Here is a 25,338-nt window from a genome sequence, read left to right on the forward strand (position 1 = left end):
TATTTTATTTATACTCTCTAGCTCCATCCATGTTGGTACAAATGGCAAGATTTCATTCTTTTTTATGCCTGAGTAATATTCCATTATACACACACATGCACACACACACACCTCTCTCTCTCTCTCTCTCTCTCTCTCTCTCTCTCTCTCACACACACACACACACACACACACACACACACACGCCACATCTTTTTTATCCATTCATCTCTTGGTGGACGCTTGGGCTGCTTCTATATTTTAGCTATTATAAATACTGTAATAAACATAGGGGTGGGGATCCCTGGGTGGCTCAGCGGTTTGGCGCCTGTCTTTGGCCCAGGGCGCGATCCTGGAGACCCGGGATTGAATCGACCCGGGATCGAATTTTGATCGGGCTCCTGGTGCATGGAGCCTGCTTCTCCCTCTGCCTATGTCTCTGCCTCTCTCTCTCTCTCTTTCTCTCTCTCTCTCTCTCTCTCTCTCTCTCTGTGACTATCATAAATAAATAAAAATTAAAAAAAACAACAACATAGGGGTGGATATATCTTTTCAAATTAGTGTTTTAGTAGTCTTTGGGTAAATACCCAGTAGTGTGATTACAAGATCATAGAGTAGTTCTATTTTTAACTTTTTTTTTTTTTTTTTTTTTTTTTTTTTTTTTTTTTTTTATTTATGATAGTCACAGAGAGAGAGGGAGAGGCAGAGACACAGGCGGAGGGAGAAGCAGGCTCCATGCACCGGGAGCCTGATGTGGGATTCGATCCCGGGTCTCCAGGATCGCGCCCTGGGCCAAAGGCAGGCGCCAAACCGCTGCGCCACCCAGGGATCCCTATTTTTAACTTTTTAAGGAACCTCCATACTATTTTCCAGAGTGCCTGTACCAGTTTGCATCCCCACCAACAGTGCACAAGGATTCCTTTTTCTCCATATCCTCATCAACAACCTGTTGTTTCTTGTGTCCCCCAAGTCTTGCTAAATCTTACAAAAATTCTGTGCGTTTTAACAAGGCCTCCAGGGAATTGTGATATACACTCAAGTTTGAGAACCACTGCTTCTGTGTTTCTCAAGTGAGAAACACAGAAAAGGGTAACTTTTTTGATACTACCATTCAGAAGTGACTACTGTTAGAATTCTGAGTATATTTCCCTCCTGTCTTTTCTCTTTTCTTGTGTGTACGTACTTAACTGTATTTTTTCTAGTCTTTTTCCTATGTATACATGTAAATACTTACGCTTTTTTAAAAAACATGCCATACTATGAGTTTTATAGCCTATTGTGTTCAGCTCAATATTAAGTCATAACTATTACTCCATGTCATTAAATTTTACTTGAAAACATTTTTAATCATATGGCCACATAATATGAGAGCTTATAATTTGTTAAGCAACCCCTTAGACATTTGAGTTGTTTCCAGATGTTAAGGAGGAACATAAGCAACACCAAATTGAAAATTTTGTATTCATAAATCACTGGGGATATCTGTGATCATTTCCTTAGCATAAATTTATTAGTAGGATGGAATTACTGGGTCAAACAGTATGAACATTTTTATAGCTCTTAATATGTATTATCAAATTACCTTTCTGTAAAGAGGTGCCATTTTCTACTCAGACCAGCCATGTAGAGAGGTATCTAATCCTCAAACCTTGGCCAACCCTGGGAATTACAGTCTTTTGAATATATACCAATTTGATAGGAGGATGTTTGCAAACTTCAAGTGAACGGGATATGATTTGATGTCTTTCTTGTCTTTGCATTTACTTACACTTTTGTGCTCATAAGCATGAACTGGAGATACGGTCTTAGATTTCGTCTCTTATGTGTTAAGAGTGTTAATTTCTGAAGTTTACTCTTCTTAAACAGCCTGCCCCTTACTTCTTAAAGACTTCATAAGTTTCATTTAAAGGGAGCTGCAGCTCTTCTAAAGGTGCGCTATGGAACAAAAATAATTGGGCAACGTGGATGTGATGGTAAGCTCCATGTACTTTGAGCTTTAGGGTGTAATCTGGAAGTTGAGGGCCTTAAAGAAGAGAACAACAAATTGTTTTTGTCTGTAGTATCACAAATCAAGTAGGAAATGCTATTATTAATCCTCAATCTTGCTAGTGAGGGAATTGTTGAAGGAACCTGAGACAGAATGTTAAGTAAATGCTAAACTAGCTGGAAAAAAAAAATATTTTAGCAATACCATGGCCATTCTGTGTACGTTCCTCTTAAACAGCTTTTTTGATACCTTTATCAATCCAATAAAAAGTTATGGCACTGAAACTTACTGAACATACAATTTAGTTTATGTTGCATTAAACCAGTGACTTCTGGAGTCTCCAGAGGGAGCTCAAGCCCCCTTCGTGCTGACATTTCTAGCCTTGATGGTGGTCATAAGGATGTCCTGAATGACGGTATTTGGGAGGCTTGAGCATCAGGAGGACTGTGAATGTCCTCGTGCACTCTGGGAACTGATGCCAGGAGGGTGCCTCAGACTGCAGCTGTGTAGGAATCTTTCAGTCTTCCAGGAAAGTAAATCAGTGTTCCTAAAGTTTATCTTAGCCCTCCTTTTGATTCCAGACATTTGAGAAGCTTATGAACAGGGCCTCTCCCTCTCCCTCATAAGAGTGTCACCATATAAATAATACTGACTTACTACACATTCAGTTTGGGGAGGTTACAAATTCCATGAGCAAACCTGTTTGAGGCAAATTGTTTTCAAGTACAAATTCTTACTCCTTTGCAGGTTTCACTTAATAATAATGAGAAGAATATTTTATATTTATATAGTGATATCCAGTTTATAGAACCATTTTATACACTTTCTGGTGCTCTCCAGAGTCTGATCAATTGGTACTATTATCCCCACTGGGCAGCCAAGGAAACCAAAGCTCGCAAAAACAAAGCACAAAGATTTACCCAGAGTGTCGCGGTCACAAAGTTGATGAATGTTACTTGGGATCAGGAGCCGGGTCTTCTGGCCAGATCCTCTGGGCTTTTGTCTACACTTGATAACATTACATAATAAAAGGAAAATCTGGCAAGCAAAAAATGAGAACACCTCCCATTTGAAAGAATGATTAGGAAATCCTACATGAACAGCATGTTTAAAACGTGAATTTTTTTTATTTAACATCCAATGGAGACTTGCAAGATTGAAGCAACTGTGGGTGTGCATTGGGGCTGCCACTGCTCTTTTGTTGGTGCTCGTATTTACAAGTGCCTGAGTGACCCTTTTTTCCATCTGACCCTGGAACACAGATATCAAATAACCAAGAAAAGCATCAGAGAGAAACCTGCATAAAACGCTATTTTTCTTCATTGGTAAAAACAGGGCTTCTGAACCCTTTAAGACAGGCATACACATAAATCAGATGCCACTTTTGTTGGAGCCATTTGGCAGGATATTATTTTTATTTTTTTATTTAAATTGTACTCTTCCCTGGACTAGATCAGAAGAGCAACTGTTTATTTAAGTGTGTATCATAAAGCAGCAATGCGTTGGGTATATTAAATGAACAGAATGCCTGTTTTAAAAATATGTTGCCAGAAAGGCTAAGCAGACAATTGCCAGAATGACAGGGTGGCCTCAAATTCCCCACAGAATAAATTTGAGGGCTGTCATGAGACATCTCAGCTTACTCTGATTGCATTGATGATGCACGAAAGAGAAACAGCTTCAGACCTAGATTCTCAATCCAGTTAGGGCTTTATAGACCATCTATAAAGCATGGTGTTTGCTGCAATAGGATGATGCTGTTTTAAATAAGATGCTTTCGTTTGTGCTAATTCATATGCTTCATGTATTTTGAATTGGTTTTTGGCATTTCCTTTTAGTGCACTTTATTATTTTTTAATTATAATAACCCATATTTGTAAACACATGGAATTCTTGGGAGAGAAAATAAATAGTTTACCCTTTGCTCTGCTGGTTCAGATTCCTGTCCTGCCTTAACCATCTCTCTTAGGGGAAACCCACATTAACAATTTGATGTATGTGCCCTCTTATTTTTTTTTTTTTCACATAAACATTTACCCAGGCATATACATGGGATTTTTTTTTGTTTTTGTTTTTTCAAAAAATTAAACCATAGCAAATTTAGAATACTCTTAATTTTATTATTACAGTATAGACCTCTTTCTAGGTGAATGCATGCAAGTAAATCTATTCCATTCATTTTGAACATTGTAAGGCTAGAACATATATTATTCTGCTGCTCACCTGTTGGTAAACATTCTGCTTGTTTCCAGTGTTTCATTACTACAAACATTTACTGTAACAACATAATAAGCATTATGTTATCCTTATGATCATTTTCTACTCAGTAAAGTGTTTGGCTAAAGAAGTGAGAATGTAGGAGGAAGCTTCCATCTTCAGTTTGTTAACTGTAATCATGTACTTCTGCAATTAGCTGTGTGATATCTAGTAATAAGAATTACAGAGATTTATGTGTAGAATATCTCTTTATGTATGGAGCGGCCTAAATGTAGCTTCTATTTTGTGTTGGAGTCATTTGTGGTTCGCTTCTGTGTATGCACTCACTGAGGAGCAGAGGTGATATTTCAGCTGTCATAATGTCCCATCTAGACCCCTTCCAGAGCAAATCAGTTACCTGCATTTGGGCAAATCTAGTACACTAATGATGTGTACTAGTTTTACACATGGTTTGCTAGTTTTACCTTGTTAGACCATGGCCTTAGATTTCTGTGAGTGAGCTCCTGGCTTTGAGAGTGCATTAATTTAAAAAGCACTCTGTGGTATTTTGGAATTATGAAGGGAGGGAATGCTGCTTTGATGACGTGAAAAATTTGCCCAGATCCTTTGGATTGCTTAATATATGATAAATAATGTTTACTGGCCACATGTTTCAGGATTTGGAGTACTCAGGAAGAATCCTTAACAAGGCGATTATGAAAATAACCGATTTCCATAAGTGAAAATGACCATGTTTATTAATGGAGCCGCAATTGCCTATTGCCTTCCATCCCATTTATAACCAGCAAGGACAATTGTTTTTGCGTGATTTAGTGTTTACAAAATTACGGTCGCACGGCAAAGCTTACCGTACTAGAGGCTCTAGAAAGAAGCATATGTGGTCCTTTTTGCAGGTAATAAAATGGAAAATCCAATTTGCAATTGCAGAATGCGGCCCTGAGTGATATATGATCTTCATAGCCACATCGGTCAGGGGGTCACCGCTAATCACGGTGCTGGCTGGCTTCCCCTGTGGCCTGGGCCTTCCCACTGAAGAGGGAGCAGCGTGAATCTATGTCTGGGAGCCAGCCAGCGTGTCTGTAGATGCACCACTTTCTAGCTTATTAGATCCTCTTTGTCACAGCGCTTAATCCTGCTGCCTGCTCCTTGTTAGAACACCACCGGAGCGCCGCTCAGGCTTCTAATAAAGGAGCCGGGTGAGGGCACCTAACTAGACGCACCGAAGCGTGCGGCAGTTCGGGGGATTGCATCCTGACAGCGGGGTGAGATGCTTCCTGCATGTTATTACTGGAGAGGGAACCTACCTCCGACAGCTGACAGATGAGCTCTGCTGAGGCAAGGGTAACTTGTTGCTGGGCCAAGATGAGACGGGTGTCATCTTTTCACACAGTATAATGGCCCAGCTTTACTCTAATTATATTAACCCCCTTCTGAAACTGCTGCATCCCGGGCCGGAGACAAATCGCCAGCCGGGAGGGTTACAGCCGCCGCAGCCAGGCAAGAAGGACTGTATTCTCTGCCAGTGACATTAGGTGCAAAAACAAAAGAAGCATGTTCTATTCCGCCAAGCCTGGTTATCACTCTGAAGAGTCAGTGCCCGGCTTGGCTTGTGCGATTTCCATCTTCGTCACCTGCAAAGAGCTGCCAGCTTTAAGGCTGGCCACGGACGTTACACATGGTTTTCACAGTTCTTTGTTACAAAGAAAGCACGGTGTTGACCACAGAGCTATCGTTTGGGGGGTCCCCCCCCCCCCAGGGAACCTGGATCGCTCTTCTCTACTGGCCTCCCAGTCCTGGTAGCCCTGTGAAGACCTGGGAACCCGATCGACTGGCATTGCTCTGTACCAAAATAAACAGACGGTGCTGGGCGAGGGCAACCCTGTCCCCTGCCCCCTCCCCCTTTAGCTAGAATGCACAGGTGAGTGTGAAGTGAGAGCAATGGAAATGCTCGTGAAGATCTGTCCCATGGTCCTTTGTGTGTACCCCAACTTTCACACTCCTTTTCCTCGAGGGGTATGTATCTAGCCGGATCCAGGTCTCTTACTTAGCAGACGTCGTTAACAGTCCCCTCTGCCTCTTCTGTCTCCATTGACAGTGCTTAAATAGAGACATTGCTAGGGATTGACAGATCTCCGAGGGGTTAGAGGCTTCAGACAAAAGGGCCCAGAGAACACGGCTGACCTTTCTTGGCATTATTCCCCTAGCTCTGTCTTCCATGTGTGGCAGTCAGGGAGCGAAGAACTTTAGTACGTGATTTTCAGAGGATTACCTCTGAGAAGGCTGCAGGCTTCGTGAGAGGCTGTTAATAAGTTAACAAGAGGCCATGTACATTCCCAAGTGGGTATGTACATTGTAGGTGGTAGGAAGTAGACACTTCTTTCCCACAGAAATATGTACCCAGACCTCAGGTTCAAAGATGATCCATTCTAATGTGCTTTCCTCGGAGTATACCTCTGCTTTTGATTCTTGGGGCAACCTTTGGATGTTGGTGGAAGGGAGCTTCCTTCCACCCTGATACACCCCACGAAGGTAGTCCTCTTTCTCTTAACCATCCTATGGACATCATTCATCCCTGAGCAAATTTGGAATAGCTGAGGATTGCCTGGAGGGGCAGGCCGTCCTTCCTAGAGCCTTACCCTGGTCAGGGTGTTCTCACAGTGACCCCAGGGCCCTGAAAATACAGCACAGTGAAAAGTGCTCTGTACTTCTTGTTGCCTCCTCTCCTTCTCCCACTCTTCTTCCACGCAGTATAGTATCCCTGTGATCCCAGTCTGAACCAAATGTTAAAAGGAAAGCAATCCACTTGAGTTAACTCGTGGAAATGTATAAATGATGGGGAGTCCTAGATGTTCATCAGGTTGAATTGTACCCATTAGGAATTCAGACTCTATTTTTCAGTAGGATAAACAATTTTGGGGAACAGGGAGGAAAGATCTTTAGGTCAGAGTAGCCACTAATGTAGATCCCTTTGCTTAAGAATTGCTCTACTTCCCTATGCAATTCATGCTTTTCATGGCTTCTTTCTTTCTTTCTTTCTTTCTTTCTTTCTTTCTTTCTTTCTTTCTTTCTTTCTCTTTCTTTCTTTCTTTCTCTCTCTTTCTCTTTCTCTTTCTTTCTTTTCTTTCTTTCTTTCTTTCTTTCTCTCTCTCTCTCTCTCTCTCTCTCTCTCTCTCTCTCTCTCTCTCTTCTTTCCCACTTTGGAATATAGATTTTTCCATGATTTATTTTTTGTAGTTGATTTCATGCTGATGTCAGTGGGCAGGCGTTAGAGGCAGGAAGATATGTAAGCATAATTTGTTTATTGGTGAATACTTTAAGAGAGGTGATCACCTCTGGTATGTCCAGCCTCTACTTAGTGAATAGTTACACCACGGTTTCTGTTGCCTGGCATGTGGGCCCTTCCCTCAATGACCATGCTTCCTAAGAACAGTGGACAATGTATTCACTGCATTTAGAACAGAACACTTAAGAAATACAGAATTGTTGTTTGGAATTATTTTTAAATGGAAGACTTTTTTTTCTGACATTAAATTCATTTTTAGGAAAAGTAGAAATTGGAAAAAAAATTATGAGAGAATGATAGGGAAGAGAGGACAAGGACGTAGAGTGTAGCAAATGAGTTCCTAAAAGAAGATAAGAATTACGGAGAAATTTAAACAAGACATCAATTTTATCCTGGGAAAGCTAAAACCCCTCCCCAAGTGAAGATAAAAACCAAATAGCCCAGTGCCTACAGGGTCACACCGAAGTAAGATACCCAGCTTAGTAGAGAATTTGTGCAACTCTTGGATTTTCATGGTTTAGAGAATAAAGCCCATTAATTTACCAAATGATTTAATATCTGACTAATGATGTTTAACCATTAAGATGAGGAAATTGACAATATTGATAATCTTGGAGAGAAATTTATCTGCTTATTTTTGTACTTAACATCAACAGATTCTAAGGAGCTTTGGAAAGATCATGATGAATTACTCACTCATAATATTTGGTAATATCTGTTTTCTTTAAAAGCATTTTATTAGGTTGTAATTACTTTTATATTGGTCTTCTCTTCCTCCCCCCCACAACAGTTACAAGTTCATATAACAAAAAGAAGACAGATTGAGACTCTCAATTATTTTGTTTTAAGAAGAAATATTAATTACATCATCTTCCCAGTAAAAATATTTGTGCATTTCCAAAGCTCAGATCAGCTAGGAAATTATGTGCTTTGTAGTATACTTCCATTCCAGAATCGGTTTTCCCTATCTTGAGTTATCAGTTATGACAAAATTGGCAAGTAGAGTTGCAAAACAGGACAAACATGGTACTTTGGATGTATCTTGGGAAGAATAATTGTTTATATAGCATTGACCTGTAGATTGGGAAAGTCTGCAAAAGGACTTCCTCAGTAGACTTTTAGGGAAAGGCCTTTGGTGAGTCTCCTGCCAGGTAAACTGCATCCATCTCTGCTCCGTGACTGCACTGTCCTAGTCTCTTGCATAGGCAAGTGTGCGATGGAAAGCCTTTTCATACACAGCTTCTTCCACTTTTGAGTATACCAAGCAAACACAAGAAAGCAACTGATTACTAACATGATATTCAAATGGGTGGCACTTGGCACTTGGCTTTTTTATGCTACCTTCCCTAACTCATCCTTGGTTGATTGAGGTTGTATAACCTGATAACTTCACCAGACATTGGAGAAAGAATCTGAGATTTGGAGTGAGAGCCTTGGGGTTCACATCCCCAATCTTAAGTTTTCCGATTTTGGAGACATTACTTAATTTTGCCATATTTCCATTTTTTCACCTATAAAGTGATGTCAATTACTGACTTTAGGGGATTGCCCGAGAATCAAATGAAGAAGTCCTTATTAAACGTAATTGGTCAGGCAGCTCTGGTGGCCCAGTGGTTCAGCACTGCCTTCCGCCCAGGGCGTGATCTTGGAGACTTGGGATCGAGTCCCGCGTCGGGCTCCCTACATGAAGCCTGCTTCTCCCTCTGCCTGTATCTCTGCCTCTCTCTCTCTCTCAGTGTGTGTGTGTGTGTGTGTGTCTCATGAATTAATAAATAAAATCTTAAAAAAAAAGGTAATTGTTCAACTGATAAGGACACTATAGATGTGAGTTTCTAGCATTACCATGTTAATGAGATTCATTTAGGGCTGAATCTGTGATGTGCCTATGATACTGAGTGATGCAATAGTATTTTACCTGGGCAGCATTCTTATCTTCTTTACTCATGTTCTACTTTGATGACTAGTGGTTTTGATTGGATTATATTTAGATCAGAATGGACAAGTGGTGATGTACATTGTCAAGTAGAATTTCAGGATGTTCTGAGATGATCATTCCTTTCTATCTTGGATTGTTTTCTTCTCTGTAACAAATACATAGAAAAATAAACCATATGCTGCATTTGCAAAAATCCCTTCCAAGTTTACTTCCCTCTTCCCTTCCTTCCTAATTTCTTGGGCCAGGGTACTTCAGCTAACATTGCTTTCATTTCAGTGAGGACTTGAAGTTACAGATTTTTAAAAAAATCAATACAGATGACCCAAGAGATACTTGGGGTTGTACCATAGTTACTGGGTATGACTTCTTAGGCCTGATTTGTGTTGGGTGAAATGAACTTCACCTTTTCTTCTTTCCTTCTGTCATTTCAGGAAACTTGGATTTAACTGGCCAGAAGCAAGTGTTCAAAGCAGAGAATAATCCCTGGGTTACCCCAATTGCTGACCAGTTCCAGCTTGGCGTGTCCCATGTTTTTGAATATATCCGTTCTGAGACATACAAGTAGTAAGTAGACTATGATTCTCTAAAATAGTAGACTCTCATTTTATAGTATTTGTAATTACCTCATTTAAAAAAAAACTATCATATGATGTCATATTGGCAGTTAGCTTATAGTATTTTTAAATGTTTTATTAATAACCATGTGTAGTAATTGTCTCTGTTTTTTATAGATTAATTGACATTTTCGAAGGGAATTTATGCCAAATTTGTTTAGAAAAATTTTAAGGTATTAAATTGGTTGAATATTCATGGCGTTCAACGAAATTCATCAGACACATGAAGATCAGCACATACTTTTTTTCTCCGTGGAATGCAAAGAATAGCAAATGTTATGAACAAAATTGTTAAGTGGTTTATTTATAGAATCAGGAGAGACTAGTAGGAAAGCATCATTCTATTCTTTAGAAGCTCTTACTGTATCTAGGAAGATGATAATCTCCCTAAGAGAAGGAAAGGCAGAAAAAGAGAAGGGGAAATCAGCTAGCTTAAATCACAGCATCAGAATCCCTCAAGCCCTTGCCCTGGGTCCAGGGCAGCTTGTAGGGTGCCAGCCCCGAAACCTAAGTGTCTCCACCTGTTTCTTCCTCGTCGTGTCAGGGTGTCTTCCACCCGCTACTTGCTCTGTTGTTATTACATCTTCTGACATTATTTTCCCTTCATCCCACACCCACCCCCAAATTAAAATGATCATTAATCCCTATGCTTCCATAATCTTTAATTCTGAAATCTGGTCTCCTCTCTTTTAAGCAAATGTAGAAGAGACTTGGGGGAAAAAAAAAATCCATAGTCCAGTTTAATCCGATTTTGTGTGTGGCCCCAACCTTTGAGAATCTAACATCCCAGCTAGTAGAGGGGAGCTCGAGGATCATTAAAGGCCACATTCAGTTAAGAGTTTGCTTTTTTGGAATCAGAACAGAGCCCCCTCTGTCCCCCCCGCCCCTCTCCCCCCCCACACACACATCAACACAGGCTTCACTGCATCTGTGCAGGGATAGTGGGTGTCAGGATGAACCAACAAAGCAGAATCCTGGCTTGCCAATGGGCAGCTGTGGTTCTGGAGCCACCTCCCATTTACCATGTTCCTGGTCACACATGCAGAACCTGTTATAATCCTATTTCCAACGGGCAGATCACAGAGAAGATGAGCTGTGAAGAACAATGGCGTTTGAACTAAGACATAGCATATCTTCCTATACGAAAGCAGCTTAAAGCATGGTTTAGATTTCTTCTAAGATAATACTGTGACATTTGCAATATATCTGAAGACTTACCTTAAGGGTAAAATGAGAGAAGTGTAAGATGTGTTTTATTGTTTCCTGAGCCACATAGTTATGTGCCACTGTATAGTTTCTCCTTTTTTTAAAAAAAAAAAAAAGATTTTATTTATTTATTCATGAGAGACACAGAGAGAGAGAGATAGAGAGAGAGAGAGGCAGAGACACAGACACAGACACAGACACAGAGGGAGAAGAAGCAGGCTCCATGCAGGGAGCCCGATGTGGGACTCAATCCAGGGTCTCCAGGATCATGCCCTGGGCTGAAGGCGGTGCTAAACTGCTGAGCCATCGGGCTGCCCTATAGTTTCTTTAAATATGAGTATAGCTCAGCCTTGGAAATTAGTTCTTTATGAAAACGTGTGAAAATTAATTGCAAATTGGCAACTTATTGTTCATTTTGTTCCTTTTAAATTGTCAATCATTGCTATCAGCTACTTTAGATGAGAATCTAATTTTTTGTTAGTAAATGGGAGTCTCCATAGATCTTGGTTTGTAGATTATCTTTTTAGAAAATCATTGTATACGTTTTAACATACAGAAAAATATACAAACAAGCTTTTATTGACTTAGAACTAGAGAAGATACTCTGTTTTTTATTCTGGCCAACGATCTTTCATCCATTAATTCATAATTTATAGTGTATTAGAATACATTGTGTATAAAAGTGCTTCTAATTTTAGTTTCATTTTAAAAGACTAAGTTGTGAATTTATATTCCCTCGCAGTCGTTATTAGTCATGCAACTAATCACCATTATATAAAAACTATTATATATTATAAACTATTTCTGGTTATTTGAGCAAGGTTAGTATTTTCGATGAATGAGGCTCATTGCTTTGATTGAGTTAATTGGTAGGTTATTTGAAAGAGAATATATGGTGGGACATTTTAATTGGTAACATACTTGTCTGTAGCCCTGTCTCTCTTATCAGCATGTTAGTTTTGAGGATCAGAGTAATCTAAGCAATTTGCCTACTAGCTTCCTTTTTGATTTCCTCATGGAGACTGATGCTATCTTTTACACAGTGAGATGACCATTCAAAAGCTTAAGTAAGCATAGGAGAGTCGTTGACCCCTTTCGAGGGGAACAGTTAGTACCCTGTTCATTGCTTGTAGAGGAGTCTTTATGAGCCTTTGTGAGGAGGATACACTTGACATGACCTCCTCAAGGGCAGGGACCTTTGGCGAATTCCCCCAGAGTTCTCAGGAGGAGAGCGCTAGCCTCTCTCTTTTTCAGTTTTCTGGCCTTGGCTCACCCTGTCGTAGTAGCTGTGTTCATTCCTTTACCAAACATACTAGCCAAACACGTGGATGATTAATTAAGACAGACAGAAAGTGAGACTCTTAGTCTTAAAAAAAATACACAAAAATGCCACCATCATGTTTCACAGAGCTTTAACATGTAAAGTTTCTCTTTTATATGAATGGCTCTACATGACTATAGCCTCATGTAACCAGAACCCAACTTAATTCTTTATAATTCTTTAATTTTTTTAAGCAGCCATATCCTAATGAGAGGACAGTTAGCTTGAAGCTGTGTATGTGATGATTTTTAAAGAAGCATGGCACTCACTTTTTTCTGAAAAAGCCAGTTTCATATTCAGTTTCTTTCTTTCTTTCTTTCTTTCTTTCTTTCTTTCTTTCTTTCTTTCTTTCTTTCTTTCTTTCTTTCTTATCTTTCTTTTCGGTATTCTCTTCTAAAAGGTGCAGTTTCTACTTCCCCTTTCCTTGCCTCTTTTTTCTATAAGCCCTATATACCCCTTCCAATAAAAAACCTTTTTTTATAGATTGATCTTCAGACTACCATGAAAGCATATTTTAATTTTGCTTTGGCACCTAAATTGCCGATGAATCTCCTTCCCTTTTTTCCTTTTTTCTAACTAAATGACCCATTACCTAAGTGAGATCAGTAAAGAACTTACTGGCATGTTTCCTTTTTGTCCACATCTGTGGTCGACTTTCACAGTGACCTTCATGTTCCAGGCACATCCTCAGAGGCCTTCTGAGTCTAGAGCAGCGACAGGCAGAGAAGATGGATTATCTGATTTTCAGGCTCTAATGGACTTCAAGAGGGGACGTGGACATTTGAAATAAAACAGTGAAATCAGTGTTCAGGAAGAATTAAAATCCTCCGAGATGATTTAACATGGTGAAGATAGGAACTTGTGCGCTTGAGCACAAGGAGTGTGGGTAGGTATGGCCGGGAGCATGTCGCGTGTCGTTATTCAGGTGCTTGTTCTGTTGAGTACACTTTGGGCATTCATCATGTCCTCCTCATCATTTCTCAGGTGGGGCCTACTCTTTGTTCATTTATCATACGTTCAGCAAAGGGAACATATTGGCTGGTGTCATTGCATTCCCATTCATTATGTTACTCCCTCTGTTCAAGTACAATCATTTGCTCGGGTTGTTGAGGAGCAAACTGTAGAGTGGGTTACCATTTTCAGGCTGTTGCTGAGCTATCTGGTCACCTCTTAACTCTGTATTGGGTGGTGGTTTTCTCCTTGTGTGACCTCTTTTATTTCTGTGAAGCAGAATTATGATAGAATAGTCACGACTTGTTAAGTTTCCAGAAGGTAGATTTTTTTTTCCCCCCTAGGAGGAGAAGTCAGATTAGAGTCAGGATCCTTGACAAGATTCTTTGTGAAAGGGAGTAACTCACACTTTTCACATTTCCATCAAGGAGGGTGGCTAGGAACCGCAAGCCATTTTAAAAGCTGACAAGTTAACTCTTAACAAAAGAAGAGGTTTGACAAATGTTAGGCTGAAAATGTGGTGGTTGAAAGAGGCATTTGGAAAACAGGCATCCTCATGAAGGCTGCAATTTGCAAAGCATGGCAGTCCTAAAGCCTCATTTCCAGGGTGGCATAAGTCAGAGGATGCTTCCCTGTCATTCTTCCTGTCCTGTGACTTGCCTTTGTCTCTAGGGAAAGGCACCACACTCACTTACATTTTTATTTTCTTCTTTAATCTTGAGTGAAGACTGGCCATACTATTATTCATGCCAGTTAGTGGAAACATTTTAACAAAGCAATACTTGGTGGACGTGGGCAGTGATGAGAAAAATGCTGGCAATTTCTTTTCACTGGACATCTAACAAAGTAAGTCATCCTGTTTGATTTGTAAGGAGGGATACTTTTATCTGCTGGTTATTGTTTGTGAACTTATTTGTTCAGTTAAAACTAATAATTTTTTTTTTCTGTACTGCATGCAAGCCTGCGTATAGTCTGTGGTGGATGTAAAACAACTAGCTTATTAGTTGTTATTAAACAACTAGCATATCCTCTAATGGGGACTGAGTCAGTGACCTAGAAGACCCTTGAATAACAGATATATCTGGCCTACCAAAAGGCCAGAGCATTTCAAACCGAGTAGGTGATCTCATTCATTTTGAGACAGTCCTTTCTGGAAGGAAATCCCATCTAAGAAAACTCTCCAAACCTTATTATTTTCTGCTGAAGTATAAATGGATGCCCAGAACTAGCAGATGGTTTTATAAATATCACAGAAGGATGAAGGAGAGGGTTAAACTTCCAGGACCTTTCTAGTACTTACTGAATTTTACATAGTGACATAGGAAGGCAGGAAAAATGTAGAATTTTCTTTCATTACTGTATCTGAAAATAGCTCAAATTAAGCCAGAGAAAAACAGTATTTCTGGATAGTAGACATGAAAATGAAGAACCAGCTTTTTTTCCCCCCTGAAGCTTTGGACATGAAAGATTGTTTTTATTGTTAAAAGTTGACTGTGTATTGGGTTCCTGGTAATTTATATTTCCTTTATAGATGTTACATATGTATATTTTGGTTCTTTCTTGAGTTAATAAATGTATTATCACATTTCCTCTGTAATACAAAAAGTACAATTCAAATTTCTGACATCTCTGGATCTATTTGCATGCAAATATGTTACATTTTACCTAACATTGCTAAGAAACAGCAAAGAGGAAAGGGAAACCCATAAGGTATATTTTGGGTAGTAGTATCATGTTCCGTGTTGACTTTCATTGGTAAAATTACACAGCAATCCTTTTTCTCCCATTTGTATGTTACCAGCACAAGGAGTTGAGACTTATTTATTCCACTGAGTAGATGTAAGTCAGAAATTAAAATCAGGACATAATATCAGCTGTCAATCTTTGGCACCGTCACTCACCTGTTGCTCTGTGTAGCCAAGAGCTGTTCATTACCCTGGTAAGTTAATACCTCCCTCTTAAGGTAACAGGAAGAAAACAGAACTTGTGAGGAAGAGTACATAACAATTTTGTCTCCCTTTCAAGTTTTTGGGTTGATTACTTAATGTAATTTACATTTGAAAGGATCTTTGCTTTTCTGCTGTTATGTTAACCTGTTGAGCGCTATTATTCAGGTATACTTCAAAGGTAATTAGTATTTTTCCATTTTCTTTGTGCATGTTCACAATTTTTTCAAAGCATCAAGTTTTTGTTTGCCTTTCAAAGCTTTATTTTTCTATAATTTTATAGCTCATGCAAAAGAGGTTGAGTTTTTTAAATGGGAGGTGCTTCCTGTTTGACATTGCCAGTGTACCTGGATTCCGAGAGAGAGTAGGGAACCTCTGCCCCTAAACCTATATAGGTCTAAGATCAACCCTGCCACGGTTTAAAAACCAGCTGCAGGGGGCTACCTGGTATTCCTGAAGGTATCTAGGAAACCTCATCTTTATAGATATCCTTGCATGTTTTTTACTCTGACTTAGATATACATGCAGACTTGGAGAAACTTCCCTCTCATACCCATGCTCACTGTGGTCCTCCAGTGGGGTCATGCTGCTGCCACACTATGCTGGCCTGCCAGCTCTGTGGGGATGGGCCCCGTCAGGTTTAATCAATGAGCAGAACCTCTGTCCATCCTTCTGCATTTTATTCAGGGACTAGTGTGCTTCTTATTAAAAAAATGTGAATACATTTAGAATAAATGGGAAAAAAACCCACAACTTTCACATCAAAAGAAGAATGATGTTTATTCTGAACCTCATTCTTTTACGTAATATGACTTTAAAGAGCAGAATAATCATGTCCTCCCTCCCCACCCCTTCTCTCAACTTGTATGTTGATTGTCAAGCTTGCATTAAGCCTGTCTTGTATAGCTGGACTATAATGTACATTGTGATTTGTTACAGTATCAATTTAAGGTAAATAGAATATAGATAATTTTTTCTTCTTGACACAAGAAAATCAACATAGGCTAGAGTCAGCCTGCCCTCTAAAAAGGAAATGTGTCAGGTTACTTCCTCTTCAAGAGCTACTAAGAGTTCCATTTTTAGATGATATTCACTTGATAGAATCATATTGAACTATTGAGTATTGATCTCCTCAATGAAATGAAATTGATCAGCCCTGCATATTGACAACTTTTTTTTTAAACTCCCAGTAATCTTAAAGTTCAATGCTTGATGCCTTCTCTCCAGCTAAGATGAGTTATTGCCTACATTTGCAGTTTTTATTTGAGAGATAAATTAATAAGCAGCACTTCTTTAATAAAAGAAACCCTGTAATTTCTATTTTCTACATAGTGATATCTTGTTTTATCACATACTTCCTATTTATTGAGATCTGGTCTCTTATTCTGGTAGAGAATTATTGGAGGGTTTTGAGGGGTTTTTAATTTTTGGCACTTCATGGTTCTTCTATATTGTCAGGTATTCTGGCTTAGAATGTATATTATGAAAGGAGTTTCAGTCAGCTTTATCAAATAAAAAGTTCAGCTGTGAGTTCTGTTCATAGGCATTTGTTGGTGTTCCATTTTACTTGTCAACCACTAAGGAAACAACATTTCATACTTTATCCAGTTGTGTTTGTATATTATTTCACAGGTATTTTTAAGATTCATGGTATAAAAAGTTTGCAGTCAGGAAATGCTATTACCACTATGATAGTTAATTTTTAAGTTGTCTCACTTGGAACATAGGCTGTTCCGCCACCTTCAGATTGTACATACTTTTGATTCTCCATCCACTTAGCTAATGTATATTTAAAGAAAAATAATCACTGAGATTTTGGTTGTTTTATATGTCAGGTTTATCAGTAAGCACGTGGCTTTTTCTTTTCCTTCCTGCTGATACCTAGTTTTGTCCAATTTTGGCTGTCTGAGCCATCTAGCAGAAATGTATTCTGTTACAGTTCTAGAATTCTGAAAGTCTGGTAGTCTGACATCAGGGGGTCAGTGGAGTTGGTTTTATTCCGACAAAAAGATCTGTTCCAGGCCGTTCTCCTTGGCCTGCAGATGGCCGTTCCCTCCATGTGTCTCTACACGTTACTTCCATGCTTGTTCATCATTGTTTACATCCAAATTTCCCATTTTTATAGGGACATGAACGTAGTCATGTTCTGAGGTGCTGGGAGACGAAGGCTTCAGCAAATGAGTTTGAGAGCAGATAGAGATACAGTTAAACCTATAACACTTTGGTTACTCAGATGCCCAGAAATAGTATCCAGTCCTCTCCATTTGTTGCATCTCTCTACTCTTTTCCTCCACAGCCCCTGTAACTTCATGATAGGCATGTTTTCTTTATTAGCGAGTAGGTTTAAATGACCCTGTGAGGCTTGATCCACTCCCCTCCCCCAGGCTTCTCCTAATATGCTTGGCTTTTCGACTTAGATGTTCCTCCAAAGCATGCAGATTGACTCTTGCTTGATTTTAGGGACACGGGATAGGCTTTGTTTCTGGCAGAGGAGTTTTTTTTGTTTTTGTTTTTGTTTTTGTTTTTGTTTTTGTTTTGTTTTGTTTTGTTTTTTTATTTCTAGTCTTTTAACAGTGGACCACGTTAAAACAGAAACTGGTTAGGATTTAAAGGGCACTTGGGAATGAAAGGCACCTGTCAAAGCCCCCTGCTGTAGTCATATTTGGCTAGAGAATTCAAGAAGGGAGGGTTACAGGGAGCACCAACTGCTGGACTCCATGCTATTTTGTCCACAAGTCTTCTGGAAGGAATAAGAGACAGAGGGCCTTTGTGCCTCCTGTCTGCTTCCTGCCATGGGACCCACACTAGTAGGTCAGGGATCTTCTCCCTGGAACTTTGTGATTCTGATTTGTAGCTATTGGCATCTTACTCCATAAAGCGTCGAGATTTCCTGTCTCATCACAAGAGTTCCCAGTTACCACATCTGGAGCTGTATAACTTTCATTTTTCTTACCTTATCTTCAGAGATCTCTAAAGTTTTAATGGGTAAGATTGAGACTACTAAGAACAGGGCAGAGAATTCTGTTCTCATGTAATTAAAGCTGGTTTGCTTTCCCAGCAGAGAGAGAGAGAGAAAGAGAGAGATCACAGATGGAGTGCGTATTTTCATACGGTGCTCCGTGGCATAAAGACACAGGCATACTGTGCTGTGAAGCTCTGAGGAAAAAGAAGGGAAAGAAGCTGTTCTACTGGTCCTAGAGCTGGGCTTCTGGTCTCAGCTGTCGGTGGCGCACGGCCTCTTCACACCCACGCTCAGCTTCCCCATCTCAAAGGGAGTGATTCCAACTAGCTCATCTCAAAGTTGCCCCAGTAATGATTTCTAATTCTGATTTTTTTTTCTGGGATACGTGTTTTATTATCTATATTAGTTCATTATTTTTTTAAAATTTAACCTAATTCCCGAATTTGCCCACATACAGATTTACTTCATTGATTTTTTTTTTTAAGGCAACGAAAGATGATGATGACCCTGAATATAAATTGTCACAGAAAAATGGATAGAAGATAAAATTACCAGATCAACCTTTTTATTCTATATTTTATGGAATACTTAATATATGTTTGGCAGTAACTTATTCGTACACATGAATTCCTGACACTTTCGATTCTTCAGACTTATTAATCAGTGTAGTCAGCACCAGAACAATTTTATGAGACTTACCAGTCATCAAAAATTTATTATCAGATAAATCAAAGAAACAACGAGCATCTTAATAGGGTAGAGAAAGTGGCATGTAAAGGATCGTTTAAGACTGTGCTTTTTGTTGGTTGTATGTTATATTTACAACCGGTATCAGAGAACTTACTCATAATTTCATGCAAAGGGTCAGCTGGGTGATGGTTATCTTCTTAGGTGAAACCTCTTCTCTTTGTTTTATTCCAGTAGAATGTTTTGGGTCTAACTGGAAGACTGAAGAATAGGAAACATCATATTCGAATGTGAAGCATATAGCATTCATTGTAAAATAGGATCTACATTTTCTTTGGAATTCTGTTACAATTGTCCCTCAAAGTTAAGAATTATCGAGCTTAGTCCTTTCCTCCGGGATGAGATTGCTAAGCTTGACTCTTTGACATGGCATGCAGAGACAGTGGTAGATTGCCTCTGTTGTGGATGGGCTCCATGTCTACCTTCTGAGCAATGAGACACAGCCTTCTGTCTCCTATACTCTTGGCACTGTTTTCCCATTTTGAAGGTATCACAAAAGACTTGAATCTCCATCATGTGAGATGAGCTGTTTGGACGGGAGTTTTTCCATCATCTGAGCCCTGTACTGAGTGTTACTAGACTCTCACTAGTTTCTAGGATGGAAGGATTATGGCAGTGGGCCAAGGAAGGGCTAATCTGGCACCGTGGAGCTTCTAGACAGATCCACTGAGAATGGACCCGAAGGACAAAAGCTGGGTTATATCCCATCAGAGATGGAACCTGCTTGCTACCTCACATCTCCTTAAGTGCTGCTTTCTCAGCCTGGAATGTTCCTTCTTCCCGTATTTACGTGTTGAAAGCCAAGTATTCTTCAAGTTATCAAATATGGCTTTCTATTTGCCCATATCCTCCAAAACCCTTTTATCATCTTTGTTTAGGGCCTTTACTTCTCCTTCGCGATTTCAATAATAATAGTGATCAGTTCTTGAGTATTGACCATGTGACAGACTTTGTGCTAAACTCATTACAAATGGTATTTATCATTTTATAACACAGTATTTATTTCTGTGAATACTACCGTTATTTGGTGTGTAAAGGGAGCTGAGTACATGTTTTTTTTCCCTTAAGAGGCTGTAATCTTTTTGAGAGCAATACTCAAGATTCCTGCAAGCCTGGGCTTCGCATGTGGCATGACCTCCATGTCTTATATAAATGACCTGTCTCATGCAGCAGAGCCTCTTAGAGGTTGCCTTGATTTCTGGAAGAAATTTAAAAAGAAAAAACAAAAAATATTCTGGCATCTAGAATGGACCAAGTTACAGTTTTTTGTTTGTTTGTTTTTGCTATGTGTGGTAAACAATAGTCGAAACATTAAAATGCATTCTCAGTATATAGTATTAAGTGAAGACTATGCCCTTACACTAGTCTTTTCCTTTGTATAGATCTCTATTTTTAACCACACTACTTCCATATTAGAAATGAAGTCACTATGGGGCACTTGGGTGGCTCAGCCAGTTGAGCATCTGCCTTCAGCTCAGCTCATGATCCCGGGGTCCTGTGATCAAGCCCCACATCAACCTCCCTGCTCTCCAGGGAGTCTGCTTCTCCCTCTGCCCTTACCCCTGTTAATGCTTTTCTCTCTCTCTAATAAATAAATAAAATCTTTTTAAAAAATCATTTTTTAACCACAAATAAATGAATTGTGTTTGAAAGTGAGCCCTTCCTGTCTGTGAATCCATAGGCACCATAGTCATATTGTGTGGCTTCTCTTTGTCTGTCAAGGGAGGTGTTTCATGGTGTCTGGAGTGTGTGGTTATATTCTAAATGTTTGGACCATTTCTGAGAGAGACACACTTGTACCCGTATGGGTGATTATCTCTAGGGAAGGAAACTGGATGACTAAAGGCTGGGAGGGCAGGACAAAATGTCCTCACTGTTTAACCTTTGTACCTGTTGAATATTCTATTTTTTACCTATATTTACTATTTAATATAATGTTTAAAAACCAAAGAACCATAGGGCCCTTGAAGTTAAGAAACCACAAAGAATGTACCCATATGTAGGCATACCTCATTTTATTGGACTTTGCTTTATTGTGCTTCCCAGATGATGCGTTTTTTTACACATTGAAGGTTTATAGCAGCGAGCTGTGTCAAGTGAGTCTGTTGGTGTCATTTTTCCAATAGTGTTTGCTCACTTCTTATCTTTGTGTCACGTTTTCGTTAATTCTCAAAGTATTTCGAGCATTTTCATTGCTGTATGTTTCTTTTTTAAAAACCTTTTTTTTAAAGATTTTATTTATTCATGAGAGAGACAGAGAGAGAAGCAGAAGGAGAAGTAGGCAGGGTGCCTGATGCAGGACTTGATCCCGGGACTCCAGGATCACGACCTGAGCCAAAGGCAGGTGCTCAGCCACTAAGCCATACAGGTGCCCCCATTATTTTATATTTCTTACTACGGCGATCTGTGGTCAGGATCTTTGATGTTGCTAGTGTAATTGTTTGGGTTACCACAAATCGTGCTTAAGTAAGACAGGAAACTTAATTGGTGGGTGTTGTTTGTTTTGGCTGTTCCACCAACTGGCCATTGTCCTCTCTCCTGCTCCTCAGCCTCCCATCCCTGAGCCACAACTGCAGATGGGGTGGAAATAGCTAGAATTAGAAGCGGAATCTGAAGATGGGACTGAATTATTACAATCTCATGGTACAACTTGAGCAGAGGAGTTGCTTCTTATGGATGAGCAAAGAAAGTGGTTCCCTGAGGGGGAATCTGGTGAAGATGCTCTAAAGATTGTTGAAGGGACAACAAAGGATTTAAAATATTAGATAAACTTAGTGGATAGAGAAGTTGCAGGGTGTGAGAGGATTGATTTAATTTTTGAAAATAGTTCTTCTGTGGGTACAGTGCTCAAACAGCATCATGTGAAACAGAAATGTTGTTTGAGAAAGGAGGATTCAGTTGAAGTGGCTTCATTTCTCTCTCTCTCTTTTAAGGTTCTATTTATTTATTTGAGAGAGAGTGTGTGTGTGTGCACAAGCAGGGGAAGATGGAGAGAGAGAATCTCAAGCAGGCTCAGTGCTGAGTACGGAGCCCAACACAGGACTCGATTTCACAACCCTGAAATCATGACCTGAGCCAAAATTATGAGTCGGTGCTTAGCTGACTGAGACACCCAGGTACCCCTATTGCTGTCTTATTCTAAGAAATTGCCATAGTCACTCCAATATTGTGCAGCCACCACCTGATCGACCAGTCAGCAGCCATCAGTGTTGGAGCAAGACCCTCCACCAGCCAAAACATGATGACTTGCTGAAAGCTCACCTGTTGGTCAGCATTTTTTAAGCAAAAATATGTATTTAGACATAGTACTGTAGCACACTTAATAAACTATAGTATAACGTCAACATAACTTTTACATGTGCTGGGAGACCAAAAACTTCATGTGCCTCACTTTATTGAAATAAATAAATTTTTGCTTTATGGTGGAAGTTTGGACCCAAACCCTCAGTATGTCTGAGGAACTTATGCCTTAATTGGTTTTTGTCTACTGGGATGGCTCTTTTCATTCATTGGACGAGATTGAGTGGGAAGCCTTCTTACCAGGTACACTGTTTAATCAGGTGTACCCAAAACCTTAAAGTATCCAGAATCTTAGAAAGATACTTTATAAATGAGAGCTTGAAAGAAGGTTTCTCACTTAATGTAGCGATTATGCCTAGTCTCGGCTTAAGTACTGTGAAATCTTAGGGTTTTTATAATATGTCTCATATAAAATCAGGCTTTCCTGTATCCTCAGAAGAATCTGTACCAAAAAATGATCATTTACAAAGAGGAAACAGTAGAGTAAGGGAGAAAAAAAACACCAAAATGTGTTTTTGTGTTGAGTATTTTTAAATAGGGGTATTTTCCCACCTAAGAGTTTAAGTGATTAAAAAGTAAGTTTTTCTGTATTTGAAAGGTCATGAGGGTTTGAAAAGAGGAAGAATGGGTGTTGGAAGAATTCACTGTGTATGAGAGGATGAGATTGGACTTGAGGTTCCCATACAAGAGAGAGGGATTTTTTTGTTTTAATTTTTCTCTCAATTTTTTTGGCTGTAAGCTAAGATGACGTGTGCGTTTCAGACTGTTTATATGAGATTATGAGCATTTTTAATCTGTTCTTGTGCATTCTCAATAGAAACTGTGTGAGTGGTGATCTTTTAATAGACTATGTCTTGCAACTAGCGAATTTATTTTGGTACTAAATTCTAGATAATTCCTAAGGAATGTAAATTTTGTTAATAACAATTTTTGTTTTGAAATACTTAAAATCTTGGAACTGTATTTTTTTTTTTTTTTTTAGTTTTCTGAAGCAGACTTCTTTATTTTTATAAGTTTAATTACCTAGATCAACAAGGAAAATACTGGTTGTTACATTGATGGAACAAAAATATTCTTTATTATTTCTATACTGAAACGTGGTTAGAAAAAGAAATCATGGCATATGGGAAAATGCTCCTTCAAGACCACCATGTGAATACATTATACAGAAAGACTTTGGTCTTATTGTGGTTGAAATGCTAAAAATCTTGAGCAGTTTTTACTAGAAAAATTCAGAATATGATTAAGTCCAGTATCCTCTCCTACTTACTCCATTTCTTTTATTCATGGACTAACATCCAGGTGGATTTGTAGTGAGGGAAGTTGCCTCCATGACACTGAGGAGAGAGAGAATTGGCATTCATTGACTTCCTTGCTATGGTTGAGGCCCTGATGGGTTCCTAATAGGCTTCATCTCCTATCATTTCATGACTCCATGAGACCTAGGTATTCACCTGGCTTTCATATGAGAAGCCACAGAATTGCAGATGAAATAAAATGACCAGGGTTTACCAGAGTGGTAGAGCTAGACATCAAGCTCCATCAGTCTTATTCAAAAGCACTATAATCTTGTATTCTACTTGCTTTTGAGTAATGTCTAGGAAGAAAAAGAGGAAACATTGAGATTATGTTGATATTCTCATAGGGGCGTTCATGTGTGATGCTTCATGGTACAATAATAAACCTTTGGCTTCTGTGATTCTTAAATCAAGCCCAGCCCCCTGTAGGGCCATCTCCCCATCCTGCGGTTGAAGGCACAGCTAACAACATGCAGGTGTCCTGAAAGCCTGTCTTCCTCCTCCTACCCTGATTCTGATCAAACATCCATCCATCCACCTGTGTGTGTGGTCCAAAAACCACAAGTCCATTTCCTCACCAGCTACCACCCTCTGGTTCAGTGGGTATGCATTCTTCCACTGTGGGCTACACATTTATATTGTTTCATAGTTGGACTTTAGTCAGTTGATACATATTCAGAAGCCTCTCTCTACTGTACTTTATATTATTTATCTCTTTGGGCATCAATGAAGACTCCTGCCTTCCTCAGCTCATACCAGTGACTGAAATCAGATCAGGGAGCACCTGGGTGGTTTCTGCCTTTGGCTCAGGTCATGATCCCGGGATCCTGGGATCACATCCTGCATCAGGCTCCCTACAGGGAGCCTGCTTCTCCCTCTGCCTATGTCTCTGCCTCTCTCTGTGTGTCTCTCATGAATGAATAAATAAAATCTTAAAAAAAAAAGAAGAAGAAAGAAAGAAATCAGATCATCTAGGACAGTCCCTCCCAAGTTTTCCACATGATTTCTTGTTGGTGTCTTAGTTTTCTTGTTAGCCCTGGTCCCAGTCAACAAAGTCAACAAAGAACTGACTTTTCTCCAAGGAGTCTTGGTTCTCTTAAGTGGAAAACAATATTAGAACATAAAAACTGAGTACAGAAGTACATATTTTCTGCACAAGCATCAAGGGTAGAGTGACAGATCTGTCAGCCACTTGAAGTGACAAAGCATAAAGATTACCTATATTCAGAGGAGCATGGATTCTTGTTGATGGGTCCAGTTTACCTGAATCATTAGGTGTGTTTTGGCTTTATTATTGGAGTTTATTAATCAGTTCCCCCTTTGGAAAGTTATACATACTAAATCATGTGTGTTTATGTGATTAGTGATCCCACATTTGTATGTCTTCATTGTCTTTTCTTTCTGGCCCTGGTCTCACATGTTCTGGAATTAACTGCTAAGTGTTTAAGTTTAGGAAATCTTGTCACTGTCCCCAGAGCACCTAACAAGAAAAATAAATAGTAACTTCCTTCTAGGTTTTATACTAAAGAAACCAAAAGTGGAGGCCACTCAGTAAATACAAAGGTGTAGATCACCTAGTTTCTAGATAGAA

The 25,338-nt window shown here is 39.3% G+C and overlaps 1 protein-coding gene across 3 annotated transcripts in view; it reads left to right on the forward strand.

The window, feature by feature from the left end:
* The window catches only part of RSU1 (Ras suppressor protein 1), a 196,920-nt gene that overhangs the window by 103,329 nt on the left and 68,253 nt on the right, over window positions 1-25,338 (forward strand). For all 3 annotated transcript variants that reach the window (XM_041766321.1, XM_041766320.1, XM_041766322.1), the window contains one exon: window positions 9,834-9,966. In XM_041766321.1, the coding sequence (XP_041622255.1) occupies window positions 9,834-9,966 (133 nt within the window). The remainder of the gene's footprint in view (window positions 1-9,833; window positions 9,967-25,338) is intronic.

Source organism: Vulpes lagopus, chromosome 8 (genome assembly GCF_018345385.1).
Source record: "Vulpes lagopus strain Blue_001 chromosome 8, ASM1834538v1, whole genome shotgun sequence".
Classification (NCBI taxonomy): domain Eukaryota; kingdom Metazoa; phylum Chordata; class Mammalia; order Carnivora; family Canidae; genus Vulpes; species Vulpes lagopus.